This window comes from Rattus norvegicus, chromosome 5, assembly GCF_021556685.1.
Source record: "Rattus norvegicus strain SHRSP/BbbUtx chromosome 5, alternate assembly SHRSP_T2T, whole genome shotgun sequence".
Classification (NCBI taxonomy): domain Eukaryota; kingdom Metazoa; phylum Chordata; class Mammalia; order Rodentia; family Muridae; genus Rattus; species Rattus norvegicus.
Window position 1 is genome coordinate 133,116,272 of NC_141538.1, and position 19,406 is coordinate 133,135,677.

Consider the following 19,406-nt stretch of genomic DNA (forward strand, 5'->3'; position numbering starts at 1 on the left):
CCATTACGGGTTGAAATATCCTCAGAAACCCTGCAATATAAACACCCAAGATGTGGAGGTCAGATGGGCTATGGAATATGGTTGGAATCTAGATAGCTAGATGGTCAGTCACTCATGTCCATTCATTTGTACCAACATTGCTTTTTAAAAGGCTGTATACATCCTGGTCCATGTTTCTCTATTAGTGTTCTTTTAGCCCTTCAGAACCAATTAACTGTTATTAATTAGATCACAGTGAACCTTCAAAGATGTAGGCCATCCTTTAAAAAAACTTCATTATGTAAGGCCAACATGTGTCTTATAGATTTGGAAAAGCTGCCCTGAAATCAATAGTTGAAGATTTTATTTGCAAGCCTTCAAATGAAATAAAACCCAACAAAAAGGCACTGTTAGGAACCAAAATCATTTTAGATAAAATGTTCACTGCCATGGGGGAACTAATTCTACAGAAGCCTCTGAGGCCAATGAAAGCCTAAATCCTCACAAACAACACTACTGCTATGGGCTATATGCCAAAACTAGATGATAAGAGCCTATTTCTGAAGATGCCAAAACTTTAGCTACATAACAATAAAAGAGTACATAGTGCAGAGCTTGAACCTCTCTCCCTGACTGCCATCTCATAGTGTCAGAACATGTAATGTGGCCACTATTGTTTTAATAAATATTCATGGAATGCCCAACAAACTACATTCAAAGCACTAATCTTTCTACCCATAAGTACTTCTGGTACTATAATGTAGAAGGAAACCTGTCTCTTGAAGTCTCTGTGGACATTTGTGTTCATGAACCTGAAAATAAGTGACTTTTCTTAAAGCACATTGAAACAATTATCATCCATAAAGAAAAACATAATTGACTTCAATGTATCTATCTGCAAATTTAACAAACTGTCATAAAAGCGAAACAAAAGCATACAAGTGGTGAATGAAGGGATTGAGGAATGTGTAGTTTTCCTTTAAAGAGAAACATTCTTTCCTAGAAAGAAAAGGGGATCAGAAAACCTACACAACTTAGAAATCTCATCATTCTCATCCACGTTATTGTTTATATAATCAGTAGACCATTTCTGAAGAAGAAGTCTTTCATGGATGTCCATGTAAGGTGGAGGCAGAGCTTCAAGGAAGCAATTTTCATAACTCACCATTCATACTTTGGAGGACCTTTTATTTAAGTTGCTCTTGAGTCAACTCTGTTCCTCTGAATAATTCCAGGGAACTTACCAGTCCACTAAACTAGATCTGAGTAGAATGCTTTCTTTCTTTTCTTACAGATTTTATATCTGGAATTACAATAGGTTCACATGTCCACATAACCAACCATAAAACAAGGTACCTCAAAAACCTAAATTAGAATTTTGGCATGTCCCATATTGCCACTACTCTGTGTATGCTCCACAGACTCCAAGCCACTTGCAATTCATATAACTGTACACTTCCATTTATTTTAGTACTATGCCCTGTAGCCAAGTGTGAGGTCAGTTTTGAAGCCTGTAACAAAGTAGTAGAAAAAATATGACAATGTCATATACATGCATGGTAAAGTTTATTCCATTTATAAATAGTAGAATTGTCACTTTAGGACATAAGTGAATGAAACAGACAATATTTTAACTGATATAACTAAGACAAAGAGATATAATTTTTCTCTGTTGTAGATTATAGAATTTACATAGATACAAGAAACTGTTTAAATATGTATTATGTTAATGTAAAAACAAAATTGTCTTGGAGGTAAATGAATGAGAGCTAGATAGATTTTATTGAATCAGGATGACACAGCCAATGGTTACAATATACTTGAATTAAAATACCCTAAATAAATTATTCAGTATGTGTAATGAATAATGTACCAATAAAAATTAAAATCTTCAGCTTTGTATATTTTTGTCATCGTTCTTTCTCTCAAGACTATATTCATGCCCTCTAGATCTCCTCCAATGTAGTGTGCAGTATGGCCATCACCTTCAAATTTGAGAATGAATATTTATGCATTTCTCTCTAGTTTCTTTATTTCCTATTTTACATTTCTAGCTGACCCTCTGAACGAGTCTACATGTCTGAAGCAACTTTTGTTTTCACCCTTTCTTTTGTGGGGCAGAGAGGGCCTACTTATTTGAAATCCACTATGTAATACCCTGTAGAAATAACTTTTCCATATATATATATATATATATATATATATATATATATATATATATATATGACAAAATACTTATGGGAGGAAATACAGGGACCAAGAGTGGAGCAGTGACTGAAGTAAAGGTCATTCAGAGACTGTCCCACCTGGGGTTACATCCCATATGCAGCCACCAAACCCAGTCTCCATTGCTATTGACCAGAAGTGCTTGGTGACAGTTGCCAGATGTGGGTGTCTCCTGAGAGGCTTTGCCAGAGCCCTACTGATACAGATGAGGATGCATACAGCTAACCATTAGACTGAACAAGGGGACCAAAATGGAGGAGTTAGAAAGAAGACTGAAGGAGCTGAAGGGGTTTGCAAGCCCATAAGAAGAACAACAACACTGACTGCTCTTCTAGAGGTCCTGAGTTCCAATTCCCAGCAACCACATGGTGGCTCACAACCATCTGTAATAGGATCCAATGCCCTCTTCTGTTGCATCCGAAGTCAGCTACAGTGTGCTTGTATGCATAAAATAAATAAATCTTTAAAAAAAGAAAAAAAAAGAAGAACAACAACAACAACCTACCAGACTACACAAGAGCTCCCAAAGTTTAAACTACTAACCAATGAGTACATATGGATGGACCCATGCCTTCAGCCACATCAGTAGGAGGAAAAGCCCTTAGTCCTGTGAGGGCTCATTTCCCCAATGAAGGGAAATGCCAAGGCATTGAAATGAGTGTGGGTGGGTGGAAGTGGGAGTATCCTCATAGAAGCAGGGGGAGGGGAGGAATATAATAAAGGTAGGAAAGAGGGATAACATTCAATATATATAATTAAACAAATAAATGCGATTTCTCAGAAATCTTATTACTATTATCTAAGATTTTACATTTTTCTTAGCAAATAATAGAAAATGAGAGAGGGAGAGAGAGAGAGAGAGAGAGAGAGAGAGAGAGAGAGAGAGAGAGAGAGAGAGAGAGAGAGGAGGGGGTCCAAAGGACAAGAGACTGGGAAAGGGGAATACCTTTTGAAACTTGAATACCCTTCACCATTGACATACCTCCCACAAGATCACCTCTCTCTCTCTCTCTCTCTCTCTCTCTCTCTCTCTCTCTCTCTCTCTCTGTGTGTGTGTGTGTGTGTGTGTGTGTGTGTGTGTGTGTGTGTGTGTCTCGGAGCATATGTTCAAACCAGCACATTAGCAGAAGATTGGAACCTACTTCTAGTACCAAGCTCTCACATTATTGAAACTAATATTTGGTAATAGCTTAGATTCTTCAGAACTATCCTCCCTGACAGCCTCTTTCAACCTGAAAACAAAATCATAAGGAATACATAAATTGGTATGTATCTCTCAATAATGCCTACTTAGGACAAGTGTTTTTTTTTTTCAATGTAGAATGCCTCCATACAAATCTAAAGTAATTATAACTTTTTTTTTAAAGATGCCTGGTCTAAGAGAATTCCTCTTTGGAAAAAGAGTGCAATGGACCTCATAATTTCAGTGTTTGCAATTACAGGAGTCATGCTCATTCTGCATTTAAAACAAAGAGGTATGTAAGCAAGATACTGGTTTCATCCCGAAAAGCCTTCTCTCAAATGTGGAGTATGAAATTTAGCAAAAGAAGAATGATTGCTGCTTGAAGAACAAGGTCAATAGAGACAAGGACAAGAACAACACAGACCCAGTGTCTTGATTTGAGAGCCCTGTGTTTTACAAGCTTAATAGTAGAGAGATGCATTTGATAATTCTGCTCCAAGAGAAATGATTTCTTTCAAATTCAAATTCATAGTAGTATGTTCGTGCTGCTGCTGCTGCTGCTGCTGCTGCTGCTGCTGCTGCTGCTGGTGGTGGTGGTGGTGGTGGTGTTGGTGGTGGTGTTTTTTTCTTTTCTTTCTTCCCTCATTTTTCAAAAATTCAGCAGATGTTAGGTCTTGATAAATTGTTCTCAATGGTTTGTTCTTTTAGGGTAAAGGAGATACTAATTTTCTTAAATGGGAATATGAAAAAACCTCTTTAAACTCATTGGTTTATCAACAAATAAAAAGAAGACTTGAAGTTTGGAGGGAAATGTGTTGGAGAGCTCAGAGCTTGTGGGAGTGAGAGAATAGTAGGGGTATTTTCAATGTATCAAATATAAACTTTTGTAAAGGTAAATAATAAAAGAAGGCTTGGTGTTGGGTGGGTCAGGTGGCAAGGAAGAACTAAGGACAGTTGTGGGAGTGGAAATCATAATCAGAATATACTGTAAATGTCATTTTCAGTTAAAAAATAAAATTTTCAAAGAATAAATTCAAAATAAAATAAGTATTTCACAAAAGCAAAAATTGTACTAAGTATAATCTTCAAAGTGAAATTCTATAATTGAACAAAATTTGGATAATATTAATTTAATAACAAATGTCCATTGTGATAAGGTACTTCTAAAATAGTTTGTTTATAGATTGAAACAAATCAAAAGACACCCTTATCAAAATTACTTTATTTTCCAACATATTTTATTTTATTTCAATGATGTTCACAGACAACTGTAGTTATTCTTTCTCTTTATATTTGAAGGTGGAATCAAAATGAAAATTAAAAAATCAAGGCAAATATATTTGAAATGTGTTGTACTCACTTTTATCCTTAAATTCTTATGAAAATTATTTGCAAATACACAAAAAAGAAAGTGATCCTATACACTACAGTTGTTCTTGAGCTATGGGTCATGAACAATACAAACACAAATTTCCCATACTCATAAGAACAGAGACGTTTCTCAGTGGCAAAACTCTTTTTAGGAACTTGAACCAAAAATAAATTTATTGTTAGAAAGTTCTAAGACCGTTGGAAGCATTCGTTTCATTACCATAAACTAGAGCTATAGCCCATATGATAATGCAAAATCATGAACTGGATTTGTGACTTTTAGTGGAGTTTTTCATCATTTTCTCCTGGGAAATATACACAATAGCCTTAAAACAGATAAGAGTAAATTGCAAATTGGGCAATACCGTACCCATAGAAATAAGTTTTAGGACCTTATATTTAGTATAAAAATCCAGTCATGCAAAGACACTAATTCCACTTATATGAGATACTTAAAATAGTCCAAACACTACATATAGAAAGTAGAGAGTGGTATAAAGGAGTTAGAAGAAGGAGAATATGCAAAACTATTGTCTGATGGATAAATTTTGATGAGATGGCAGCATTTACAGAGAAGAGTGGTGATGAGAGTTGTGCAATATGAATGTATTTAATGTCACAGAGATACCTTTTGTTGTAGTAACAGTGTTTTTTTTCCCTTTCCAAGAGACTCTGTTATACTTACAAAGACACCAGTATAGGCTAGAAAGATAATTTATAAATATATTAATAGATTAACCAAATCTACAATATTTTGCTTCTATTTTCTCAAGACAACTGGAACAAAGCATCACTTTTTCTTCATGCTGTTTCGACTTCTTTTTCTAGAATCATAGAGTCTAATGGTTTAGATCAGGCCTAAGGAATAAAAGTATAGATTGTAAATCTGTTTATTATTGCCTATGATCCTTCTATGAACAAAGGCATACAATTACCTATTCTAGAGTATGCTTTTCATTGATCTGGTTATATATGCAAATCATAGAATTTCATTTTTGTGAAATAGATAACACACCATCCCCTTTCCATTGACATTCCCATCCCAGGTGCACAAGAGTGCCCATTTCTCCATTCCATTGGAGGGCACATCTTTGGGTGATGGAAAGGTGCCAAACTTTTGTGTTCTCAAGATTCTAGACTGTCATTGAGTGGGTATTGAAGAGACAGCCTTGGTGAGAGAAGAAATTGTACAGATATGAATCAGAGAAGATGTGTAGCAGGCTGTAACGTGAAAATAGGGAGCAAATAGAGAATGTTTCACTATACTGTATGTGGGTCAGAAGTGTGAGGAACGTCAGCACTTATTTATATATAAATATATAATATATATGCTTATTATATATTATATGTAATTATTATATATTATATAATTATTATATATAATTATTATATATAAATATCTGTATTAAATATTTATTATATATTATTTTTATATATTATATTATAAATATATAATATATAAATATACCCATGTAATCTTCAAATAGACTAGTAAAAGCAAAAGCCATGTTGCTTGAGAAGAATGAGTGGCAGACTCCTCATAGCCTCTTCCAGGCTTGACACAAAGAGGCTCATCTCCAAAATCAAGTAGGAACAATTTCTTCTTTATTATTCTTGAGCATATAGGAGGAAGGAACAACAGGAATCTGAAAATCAAATCTACTTTTCTGGTACAAGCTAGCTATTTCCTCTTTGCTGCAACTTTCTTGATTCATTCCTCTCTTCCTAATCCCAGATTCAGACCAACATTTTGAGTTGGACACCCTGTGGTTAGAAGATATCACTATGATCCTGTGTGTGCTGATAGTGTTCAACATCAAACTCATGTCACTGATTTACTTCAGAATGTATGGTAAATATGATGGGAATGGTAACTACTTAGAAGATCTGGTTCATGTTACTAAGACTCAAATGTCTATAAAGTTACCTTTCTAGTCCTTTTGTCTTAGTAATTGTAACAAAATCCATATAAATAAGGTGGGTTATACAATGGCTTAAAGATTATGGCCTCATTTTGTGATGTCTATTGGGGTTTTTCTTTTCACTGCTAAGAGTGTCTGTGCCTTTAAGGTTAGTGACTGTCCTAGATCTTACTCTACATTTATGATAACCCTCCCAAGTATAGATTAAAAGGCAATTATTTTATCCATACATCTCAAAAAAATCCTGTATACTGAACTTTCTCAAGATCTTAACAACATTTTGAAAGTTTATTCCTGAGAGTTTGGAATAAAGTCTTTTATGGTACAAATATTTATTTCATTTTTATAACATTCTCTTTCAAATGCCTCTAAGGCCCAGACTAGCAACACTAATAAACTTGCATTTATAAAGGTTACATCTTTGAAACATCTTCTAACTCATCTACAGCTAAAAGCCCTATATTTACCAGGCAAAATCATTTTCCATTTAGATATGGATGAGAGGGTAAAACTGATACACCGTGAAGAAAAATCTCTATTATAGACTCCTGTAATTTATCAATAACATACAATCTGAAAATGTTCTATTGGAAAAAAAAACAACAATATCAGCCAACCACAACCCTCCTCAGCTCCCAGGGACTAAACCACCAACCAAAGAGTACACATGGAATGACCCATGGCTCCAGACGCATATGTAGCAGAGGATGGACTTGGTGGGCATCAGTGAGATGAGAAGCCCTTGGTCTTGTAAAGGCTCAATGCCCCAGAGTAGGGGAATGCCAGGGAAGAGAGGCAGAAGTGGTGGGTGGGTGGTGGCGCACCATTGTTGAAGCAGTGGGAAGAATGGGATAGGGGGTTTCTGGAAGGGAAATTGAGAAGGAGGATAATATTTGAAATGTCAATAAATAAAATATGCAATAAAAAAGAAATGTACACACATGGTATTGGAGTAATGGTTCTGCAGTTAAGAGACAAGTGACTGTAAAACTCAATTCTGTGATTCCTAAGCAGGTAGCCATAGTTGTTGATAATTGGAAGCAAAAGGGAACTAATGTGAAGTAGAGCCCATGAAAGGTGAGGTAAAATCCATGTCAATTATTTTGCAACCTGGAGTACAGTAATGTCTTGCTTGGACCTCTCGGGGGATTGATCTACATGTATGATTAGCTCCATGTTGTTTTACTATTTCTTTCAGTACTTGGTTTAATATTTCCAGTACATCTTCCAGATGGTGAAGACTGCTTAGTCATTAAAATAATCTAGTCCATAATGGTTATGGGAAATTTATTCCCTTTTAATATCAGATAATTTTATATGATATGCTCAATGGTCATTCTGGCAAAACAAAAATAAGTTGTGATTCTGTCTTCTAGAGGCTAGAAGTCAAAAGTCTGCTATATTGTCTAAAATATATTTCTAGTTACTTCAAAAATCTTGTACATCCTTTTCCGGAAGGTGGTATTAAGATTAAATAAAATGTTTACATATTTGGTAATCTATATAGAGACACTCTTTACTGTCTGTTCAGCTTAGGAAGTGAGGCAGGTTTTAGCAGATGAAAGGTGAGAATATATTTCCTGCACTGATGAAAGAGAAAGTCACTTTTATTTTCGGAATCTGTGGATCCAACTCAGTTCACTTATTTCAGCTCATGTTGTTCTCACAGCTATTCTTCGCAAAAAGATTGAATCTGATTAAAACTCATATTAGCTGAGCCAGTTTCCCACTCCATTGATTTTGTTCTACATTAGGTTGTTAGGGTAAGAAAAGTAAATTCTTTTAGGTGTAATAGTCTTAAAATGCCAACCAAGATGTTCTAGTCCCCAAACAAGCCTGATGCTATAGTTCTGTTTATGAGATGAGTAGGATTGGATAATGATAACATTGTTCTCAGTTGGGTCTCTTTGAGCTAGTTTCATATGTGTGAAATCCTTTTGTTAATTCTAACTCTCTCTCTCTCTATCTGTTCTAGGATATTTACCTAGTGGTGAAGTATGTAAATGTATATTGAACAACATATTAAGATTTTCACAATCCCTATTTTTCATAGTCTCCTCTGCAATAATCCTACTTAAATATCTGCAATTACGGAACAAAGGTAAATAATGTTAATTGTAGTAGCATATCTTTAGCTCTGTTTTCCTATATTAATGTTTCGGTGTGATTTTTATTTATGTGGAATAATCATTGGCATGGGGTTCTATGTTTTAGTGTAATGTTAAAAGATCATATTCTAACAGATTTCTGTGGGAGGCAACAACTAAATCTGCCAGTGTTTTCAGATGTGTTCTGGAAAAGATGCTTCTGCTCCTGTCATAGAAGAAATACAGCTTCAGAAAGTATTATTGAATCAAATCACATTTACTTTCATTATTTTTGTCATTTATTTGTCAATATACATATATGACTACAGGTCAAAAATTGTTATGAGTTTTTATTTAGAGTCCATTCTGGAAAAAATGTGAAAATAAAATGTTCTCTTAATTATATTAATAATATTTTACTTATATGTAGTTTCATGAGGATTTGAAGCCCTTGGTCTTGTGAAGGCTAGATGCCCCAGTGTAGTGGAATGCCAGGGCAGTGGGGAGATAGGAGAAAGTGAGTGGGTGGGTGGGGAAGCAACCTCATAGAAGCAGAGGGAAGGGTGATGGTATAGGGTATTTATGGAGGGAAACCAGGAGAGGGGATAACATTTGAAATGAAAATTAAAAATAGTCAACAAAAGAAAAGAAAAAGAAATTACTTTTAATTTTTGAGGATCTATTAAATAGGAAAATGATATCTATTTGAAAATAGAATTTGTGATGAATTTAATAGCACTAAATATAATGTTAACTTTTGACAATATTTTATTCTTTAAAGGCTTCAAAGCTGTGGTTATATAGCTGCATTGTCTTTAATTACAACAGATATTTCTTTTCCACATAATATAAAACATTAAAAATATCTGGAATGGATGTATGGATATTTTGGAGGTTAATTTTGATTACTAAAATATGACCCTAAATTTATACATATAAAGAGAAAATTCATTCAACTCATTCTTTTTTCTTTTCTTTTTTTGTTTTATTGGATAATCTTTTATTTACTTTACACCATTTCCTGGTTTTCCATCCAAAAACCACCTATGTAAACCCCCTGCCCCCTTCTCTATGAGGGTGTTCCTCTATCCAACCACTCATTAAATTTTCTGAGAAACCTCCAGACTGATTTCCAGAGTAGTTGTACCAGCTTGCAATCTCACCAGCAATGGAGGAGTGTTTCTCTTTCTACATATCCTCTCCAGCATCTACTGTAACAGGAGTTTTTGATTTTAACCATTCTGACTGGAATGAGGTGGAATCTCAGGGTCCTTTTTATTTGCATTTCCCTGATGACTAAGGATGTTGAATATTTCTTTAGGTGCTTCCCAGCCATTTGATATTCTTTCATTGAGAATCCTTTGTTTAGCTCTGTACCCCACTTTTAGTAGGGTTATTTAGTTCTCTGGAGCCTAACTTCTTGAGTTCTTAATGTATTTTGGATATTAGCCCTCTACCAAATGCATGGTTGGAAAAGGCCTTTCTCAATCTATGGGTTGCCATTTTGCCCTATTGATAGTGTTGTTTGTCTTTCAAAAGCTTTTCAATTTTATGAAGTGCCATTTGTCTGTTGTTGATCTTAGAACATAAGCCATTGGTGCTTTGTTCAGGAAATTTTCCCCTGTGCCAATGTGTTCAAAATTCTTCCCCACTTTGTTTTCTATTAGTTTTGGTATATCTGGTTTTAGGTGGATGTCCTTGATCCACTTGGACATGAGCTTTGTATGAGGAAATAATATAGATTCAACTTGCATTCTTGTACATGCTGACTGCCAGTTGAACAAGCACCATGTGTTGAAAATGCTGCCTTTTTTTACACTGGATGGTTTTACCTCCTTTTTCAAAGATCAAGTGACCATAGTTCTGTGGGTTCATTTCTGGGTCTTCAATTCTATTCTATTGATCTACCTGCCTGTTTCTGTACCAATATCATGCACTTTTTATCATGATTGCACTATAATACTGATTGAGGTCAGGGATAGTCATCCCCCTAGAATTTCTTTTTGTTATTGCTGAGAATAGTTTTCTCTATTATGGGTTTTTTGTTATTCCAAATGAATTTGAAAATTGTTCTTCCTAACTCTAAACAACTGAGTTGGAATTTTTATGGGGATTGCATTGAATATGTAGATTGCTTTGGGTAAGATGGCCATTTTTACTTTATTAATCCTGCCAATCCATGAGCATGGGAGCTCTTTTCATCTTCTGAAGTCTTCTTCAAATTCTTTCTTCAGTGACTTGAATTCCCTCTCATAGATATCTTTCCCTTGCTTGGTGAGAGTCACACCAGATATTTGTAACTATTGTGAAGAATATTGTAATATCAGTTGTTTCCTTAATATCTTTCCTTTGAGTATAAGTCTACTGATTTGTCAGATTTAACATTATATCCAGCCACATTGCTGAAGTTGTTTATTAGTTTAGGAGCTCTCTGATAGAAAATTTGGTGTCACATATGTATACTATCATCTCATCTTCAAGTAGTGATATCTTGACTTCCTCCATCGGAATTTGAATCCCCTTGATCTCCTTTTATTTTCTAATTGCTGTGGCTAGAACTTCAAGTACTATATTGAATACATAGGGAGAGAGTGTTCAGCCTTGTTTGGTCCCTGATTTTAGTAGGATTGCTTTGAGTTTCTCTCACTTTAGGTTGAAGTTGACTATTGGTTTGCTGTATGTTGCTTTCATTATTTTTATGTATGAACCTTGAATTCCTGATCTCTCCAATACTTTTCACATGAATGAGTGTTGTATTTGTCAAAGGCTTTTACAGCATCCAACGTGATGACCATGCTTTTCTCTATGAGTTTGTTTATATAGTGGATTATGTTGTTGGATTTACATATATTGAACCATCCCTGCATTCCTGGGAAGAAGCCTGATTGATCATGGTGAATGCTTATTTTGATGTACTGAGATTCAGTCTGTGAGGATTTTATTGATTACTTTTGCATCAATATCTATAAGGGAAATTAGTCTGAAATTCTCTTTCTTTTGTGGGTCTTTTTGTGATTTAGGTACCAGCATAACTGGCTTAATAGAAAGAACTGGGTAGTGTTCCTTCTGTTTCTATCTTGTGGAATAGGTTAAGAAGTATTAGTATTAGGTCTTCTTTGAATGTCTGATAGAAATCTGCACTAAAACCATCTGGGCTTGGGCTTTTGTTGGTTGGGACACTTTTAATGACTGCTTCTATTTCTTAGGGGTTAAGGGAATGTTGAGTTATTTTATATGACTCTGATGTAACTTTGGTACTTGTTATCGATCTAAAAAATCATTCATTTTATACAGATTTTCCAGTTTTGTGGAACAAAGACTTTTACATTAGGATCTGATCATTTTTCAAATTTACTTATTTTCTGTTGTTATGTCTCCCTTTTCATTCTGACTTTGTTAATTTGAATATTGTCTCTGTGCCCTCTAATTATGTCAGCTAAGGATCTATCTTGTTGATTTTCTCAAAGAACAAGCTCCTAGTTTTGTTGAGTTTTTGTATATTTCTCCTTGTTTCTACATGGTTAATTTCAGCCCTGAGTTTGACTATTTACTGCTATCTCTTGGGTATATTTGTTTATTTTTGTTCTGTAGCTTTCAGATGTTCTATTAAGCTGCTAGTATATGATCGCTCCAGTTTCTTTATGGAGGCACTCAGGTCAATGAGTTTTCCACTAAACACTGTTTTCATTTTATCACATAAGTTTGAATATGCTGTGCCTTCATTTTCATTAAATTCTAAAAAGTCTTTAATTTCTTTCTCATTTCCTTCCTGTCCAACTTATCATTGAGTAGAGCATTGTTCAATTTCTATGATTATTTGAGTTTTCTGATGTGCTGCTGTTGTTGTTGTTGTTGCTGCTGCCTCTGCTGCTGCTGCTGCTGCTGCTGCTGCTGCTGCCTCTGCTGTTGCTGCTGCTGCTGCTGTTATTGAAGACCAGCCTTAGTTTGTGGTAGTCTAATAGAATACATGGGATTATTAATTCAATGTTCTTTTATCTGCTGAGGTTTATTTTGTGTTATTTTCAGTTTTTGTGAAGGTACCATATGGTGCTGAGAAGAAGGTATATTCTTTTGTTTTAGGATGAAATGTTCTGTAAACATGTGTTAAATTCATTTGGTTCATAACTTCTGGTAGCTTCACTGTGCCTTTGTTTAGTTTCTGTTTCCATGATCTGTCCATTTGTGTGAGTAGAATGTAGAAATCTCCTACTATAATTGTGTGATGTTCAATGCGTGCTTTGAGCTTCAATGTTTCTTTTAGAAATGTGGGTACCCTTGCATTTGGGGCATAGATATTCAGAATTGAAAATATCTCTTGGTGATTTTTTTCTTTGATGCATATGTAGTTTCCTTGCCCCTCTTTTTTTATGACATTTGGTTGAAAGTCTATTTTATTGAATATTAGAAGGACTATGAAATCTTATTTCTTGAGACCATTTGCTTGGAAAATTTTCCAGTCTTTTACTCTAGGGTAGTGTCTTTCTTTTTTGCTAAGGTGCATTTTCTGCATGCAGTAGAATGCAGGGTCCTGTTTATATATCCAGTCTGTTAGTCTATGTCTTTTTGGGGGGAATTGAGTTAACTGATGTTAAGAGATATTAAGGAAAAGTGAGTGTTGCTTTCTGTTATTTTTGTTGTTAGAGGTGGAATTATGTCTATGTGGCTTTCTTCTTTTGGGTCTGTTGCAATGAGATTACTTCCTTGCTTTTTCAGGGTGTAGTTTCACTCTTTGTGTTGGAGTTTCTCATCTATTATCCATTGTAGGACTGGATTTGAGGAAAGATGATGTATACATTTGGTTTTGTCATGGAATGTCTTGGTTTCTCCATCCATGTTAATTGAGAGTTTTGCTGGGATTAGCCTGGGCTGGCATTTTTGTTCTCTGAGGTTCAGTATGGCAGACATCTGCCCCAAATTTTCTACCTTTTAGAGTCTCTGTTGAGAAGTCAGATGTAATTCTGATAGATATGCCTTTATATGTTACTTGATTTTTCTCTTATTGCTTTCAATATTCTTTCTTTGTTCTGTGTATTTGATGTTTTAATTATTATGTGACAGGAGAAATTCTTTTTCTGGTCCCATATGTTTGTTGTTCTGAAGACTTCTTGTATGCTCATGGGCATCTCCTTCTTTGGGTTAGGGAAATTTTCTTCTATAATTTTGTTAAAGATATTTGGTTGCCCCTTGAATTGAATCAGCTTTTAGTAGCAAAACAATGTGTCTATATTTTGTATTGTTTTGGTCTTCTTTCTCCTTCCATTATTCACTTTTCTTTCTCTATTTCTTTCTTTCTTTGTTTCTTCCCTTCTTTTTTCATAGATAATTTCATTATATATCAGAGGCTGGACTCTACTCTTTCCTAAATCTCCTGAGTGCTGACTTAAGGCAGTCTTCCACTCTGAAAAATCTTGACATAGTAAAATGATATTAAAAGATGTAATTTAACTCCTCTTTTTATACTGCCTCATTAATTTTCTAATTTTTAAGTTTTCTTAGTTTCTTTTTCAGATCCCTTATTTTCCTTGTACAGTAGCTGGATGGTGAATATATTTGTAATTCTAGGATTTCTCCTGGCAATTTTCAATGTTGAAACCTTTGCAACATTATGGCTATACAGACAATGTAAGTAAATAAGGCTATTACATCAAACCTAATATAGAACACATTTCTTTTCTTGAAGTGCCTCCTTTACAATTTATTATTAGCCAAAGTTAACTCAGTTTCTGAAGAGAAGAAAAGTTAATTTCTAATTTTGCTTTTTATGTTATACACTAGTATTTTAAATTCAGGTTGTAGTTTTCACTTGCATGAGTTTTTACCTGAAGTGTATAACAAAAAAAAATTAAGTTTATGTACTGGAAAGATGGCTTAATAGTACTGGCTTCACTTCCAAAGCACTGGGTTAGATTCCAAGCATACACATGGCATTTCTCAAAGATCTGTTGTGTCTGTTCCAGGGGATCTGATGCCTTTATCTGACCCCTATAAGTACCATGTGGTGTATAGACAAATATGCAGCCAAACAATACAGATAAAAATAATAAAAGAAATTTGAAGACAAATTAAAAATAATAGGCTTTTTTGTTCTACTGTTAATAGCGTACAGAATTCTTACTGTTTTCTCAGATTTTTTATACTATGCTTCAAGGAATGAATCAATTTGTCTGTTGAGACTTTTTGACACTTGTAAAAATGCCAAGGTTTATGTTTCTTCAAAGATATTTTGATGACACTATTTTCCACTTAAATTATTTTGCCCCATATACATACATACATACATACATACATACATATATACATACATACATATATACATACATACATACATATATACATACATACATATATGTGTATATTTGAAAATTACCAAGATGTATTATTTTTTGCACATTCTTTAGCACTTTCACTATATATGTGAATACACTTTACTCTTCTTCATTGCTGTTCAGCAAGAAAATTAAGTTAATAGTTACTAAGTTAGATGGCACTTATTTCATTATGAACACATTGTTGCTGATATAACGTGAGTCAGGGTCTTCAGGTGAATGATATTCCCCAACACTTCTTACTTACAGATGGCAATTTGTAATTCTCTATTCAATTCCACTGATTTCCTTACTAGAATATCTTTAGATGAGTACTGAATGGATGTTGCATATCAAAAAATATTAGGGAAAAATAACAAAGTGTGAAATTCTGAGAAGAAACTTGTTTTGTGCTCAAAAGTTTACTCATCCTGAATAGTTTCTCATAAGAGTAAAAATAATTAATTTAAACACACACCCTTACAATTAAACTGATAAAATCATTTGAGAAATATTTTCCTTGGATAAGAATAGGGAAATACAAAAATATCAATATATTAAGCTATGAAAAATTAAATCATTGAATGGTGAATGAAAAACTTTATATTAGAGTGATAAATTAGTGAATATAAATGGTAGAATGTAAATGCATTCTTGGGCCTCTAAATATACATGCTATTCCTCCCCAAATTCCCCAGATTAACTCAATTGTAGATCAAAAATACTTTGAAGATATTGTTCTTTTTTTAAAGATATCTTAAGACACAAAAGAAGAAACAATGACAGATGGAGATGAAAGAGCAGTTATGCTCTTATCCACTGAGCGAATGTAACACCAATGTAGCTATAGGAGGAATGAATGGTATTGCCTGCCTCAGCATAAACACCAGGAGCCAAGCACCGTCAAAGTCATCTCCTGCAGGAGGACCTAATTGAAGACTGCCTCAGAGACCAAGGATTGCTGAAGCAGACAATACCAGCCAATCAGGAGCTGGTATTTACAAGAGATGCTTTCTTGAGACCATTGGGGTTGGGTGAAGTTTATTAAAGAAACTTGCAGCAGTATTCAGATAAGCTTGCTCTTGTGTTTCTTATGTGCTCCGAGAGTCTGTGCCTTGATTCTGTGCCACCCCACCTCCAACCCCCAAAGGCATATAAGGTCGGGCAGTGGGTGGTCCAGAGCATAGCCAGCATGTGACACCCAATGGACTACTTCATCCTTCCTATTTTGCTGCTGCTTGCCAACCTCCTTTACTCTGGGCTCATTTTTGTCTGTTACTGCAAGGACTGTGCTCATGGTTCAACTTGAACTTCTCTTCATTTTGCAACCTACTTTTAATAAGAGTTCAACCTCTCCTCTACCCCACCACCCAGCATAGGTAGTGGAAGAGAAAAGTTATGGGGAGATGGGGTAAATGGATCTATTCAGGTATATTTCTTTGGGGGTGATCTGAATCTTTTTGGGCAAAAGTTCAGTCCTATAGCAAACACCAATACAACTTAGCAGCTGCAGACCAGTCCTCTAGACAAGCAGACAACAGGCAAAAACTGGCAGCTATAGTCCAGTCCTTTCAGCAAGCATCTGTAGTTCAACCCTGATTAAACTGTCAGGCTCTCCAAGCAGCCTGAGGAGAGGCTTCTAAAGTGGGAAGCTGCTGCAGGAACCTCATTAGCAATACATAAGCACATTTCTCTTGATGACAGTTATCACAAGCTGACCTCAACAAGATTATGTAAGGCAAACCAATACATGTGTGTCTTCATGGAAGAATAGCAAGGAAGAGCAAACCAAACCAAGGCTGAGTGCTCATCTCCCATTGTCTGTGGAGCCTTATTTATACTCCTTGATCAAGGGTTCTTTCACATGTCTACTATATCCAAACATCCTTTCACCTGTGTTTGCTTCAGGAAAACAGTCTTCCATGCTGTGTCTACTTCAGGAAAACAGTCTTCCATGTGTTTAGGTTAACAAGACATTCTTTCACCTGTGTGCCCCAAGCAAAATAACATTAGCACAACTCATCCTCCAAAGAACCAGAAGTTTCCACTTCACTTATTCTCTCCACAGTGCTGCTCTCCTGCCCCTTTGGTTGCTTCTTTGGTGAGTTGGCCACTTAGTGTTTTCTGTTATGGATCCTGTGAAGTTGAGTGTTTGGACCTCACTTTTGTCTTGTCATTTTTGTCTGTTCATCCAGGTGACCATCAATCTTTCACATATGGTTTTGCTTTTAGGGTGAGAATGTAGTAACAATGCTTTCTTCTCTTCTGTCTGCTCATCCTAGCAACTGACATATTTTCACTTTAGGTCTCGGTGTGAGGGTGAGCTTGAGGATATCTTTATCCACTCGTCTCTACAAGCTACTCACTTTCACTTTCTGATGATTGAGCCCTTGTTGATGATGTTATGCAAGGTAACAAAGTCAGGGATTACTGACAATTCAGTCACTGACCATCCAGCGCCAAGTGACATCAAGTTACCTGACCATATACCATTGGCATGCCTATCTGAAGCTGATATTTGGCTGGATCAGTGGCCCATTTTGGAACCTAATCTTTATGTTGTCAAGGAACTGGTCTTGGACCAATTAGCTTTGGGTCATTTGGAACTCTTGACCATCAGACATAATACTGCCAATTTTGTCATTAAAAAGAAGTCAGAGAAATATAGGGTTCTACATAATCTGAGAGCCATTGATGAAAAATTGGGGACCACTCAAGTGAGAATGCCTCATCCTAGTGCTATCCCACCCAAGTACCATGTGATGATCCTAAATATAAAGGATTGATTTTTTTTTCAGGTCCCTCAGGCTCCACAGGATATGTGTCATTTTGCCTTCACGGTATGGAAGTCTAATATGGATAAACCAGCAAAAAGATGTAAGTGGACAGTCCTGCCCCAGGGCATGAAAAATAGTCTGACAATTTGATGGCTGTATGTGGCCGAAGCCATACAGGGTGTCCCTGGGGATGTCTTTATAGTCCATTACATGGATGGTATTATGCTTGCACACACTAGCCTGTCCAACCTCTCAATTGTTGCTTAACTTAGAAAAACTTGATTTGAAGGTTGCTTCCACAAAGATCCAGAGAGTTCCCTCATATGCCTTCCTGGATTTTTCTACTTCTAACACAATTAAGACCCTGGCCTTATCCGTCATGGCTAAAGAATCCTACTTTGTTGTGGAACTACAACAACTGTGTGGAACTGTTAACTGTCTCAAACCTTACTGTCTATTCTGGACCAGGAGATAAGGCACCTCTTTTCTCTCACCGAGTGGTCTAGCAGCCCCTCTGCCAGGGTTAAACTAACATCTGAGGCTAGCAACCTACCACAGAAAGTTATGGTGCTTCTTTCTGTTTCAACTCTGAAAATTCATGATTCAGGGAAAACCCTCCTGGCTATAATTCTCCGGTCTTTTGAGAGGGTCCAAGGAATGCTATGGCAGAATGAACCCTTCATGCAGTTGCACTAGGCCCACTCTCATTTACTTAAGGTCATCTCAAAATTTGAGACTCCCTTTTGCATTACCCTTAGGCGAGAGGCTTGGCAAGAACTTATAACAGGGAACTAGACAAAATAATTCTACTATTCTCCTTAAGATATTATGAGTAGATTCTATCAACTTTTAAGAAATGGTGACAGAGTTCACAGGCTCATTGCACAGTCACATGCCACCAGACAAGAGTTTTATTTCTTTGTCCCAGCTGCCAATTAGTTAAATCCCATAGCAGAGCTAATTCTTGCCCCATTGCCAAGGAAACTATGGCCTTTTGTGATGATAATGAAACCAGATATGGGATTCTTATCCAAAGACCAACTGAAGAAAAAGGGTAGAACTCACATTCTCCCTAATCTTGACTCAATGAATCTAGGTGAATTACAGGGACTCCTGAAAAATTTTAAGTGGTGCCAACAGGAACCAGGTAACATTTTCTCAGATAGCCAATGTGTAGTACATGCAGACCATACCCTGACCTTCTTCTATATTAAAGAGCAAAACCACCCTATACATGTCTGCATGTTATCTATCCAGAAGGCTCTCCAGAATAGGGCATATCCCTGGTTCATCTCACACATAAGCTCGCATTCTAAATTTCCTGGCATATTAGTCAAAGGAAATGAAAGAAATGATGCCTTTAGAATGACTGAAGACACGGAATTGTTAGAACAAGCCAGTACGTTACACCAGCGATTTCACCTTTTCCTCAGAATTTACATAATCTCTTGTCTAAATTGCCTATGCTTCAGTTTAAATATCTTGGGACAACTCTTATACTATTGGGGACTCTTGGCAGATTAGTATATTCTCCCTAGAGGTCTACTCCCCAATAC

General features: G+C 35.8%; 1 protein-coding gene across 6 annotated transcripts in view; it reads left to right on the plus strand.

Moving 5' to 3' along the window:
* The window catches only part of Skint4l1 (selection and upkeep of intraepithelial T cells 4 like 1), a 188,217-nt gene extending 172,072 nt beyond the window's left edge, over nt 1-16,145 (plus strand). For 4 of the 6 annotated variants that reach the window (XM_087551525.1, XM_087551528.1, XM_087551527.1 and 1 more), the window contains 5 exons: nt 3,573-3,680; nt 6,495-6,611; nt 8,657-8,782; nt 14,265-14,390; nt 15,826-16,145. In XM_087551525.1, the coding sequence (XP_087407651.1) occupies nt 3,573-3,680; nt 6,495-6,611; nt 8,657-8,782; nt 14,265-14,390; nt 15,826-15,869 (521 nt within the window). In that variant the 3' untranslated portion in view covers nt 15,870-16,145. The remainder of the gene's footprint in view (nt 1-3,572; nt 3,681-6,494; nt 6,612-8,656; nt 8,783-14,264; nt 14,391-15,825) is intronic. The other 2 variants (XM_087551526.1, XM_087551529.1) reach the window with 1 other exon arrangement.
* The last annotated feature ends 3,261 nt before the right edge of the window (nt 16,146-19,406 follow it).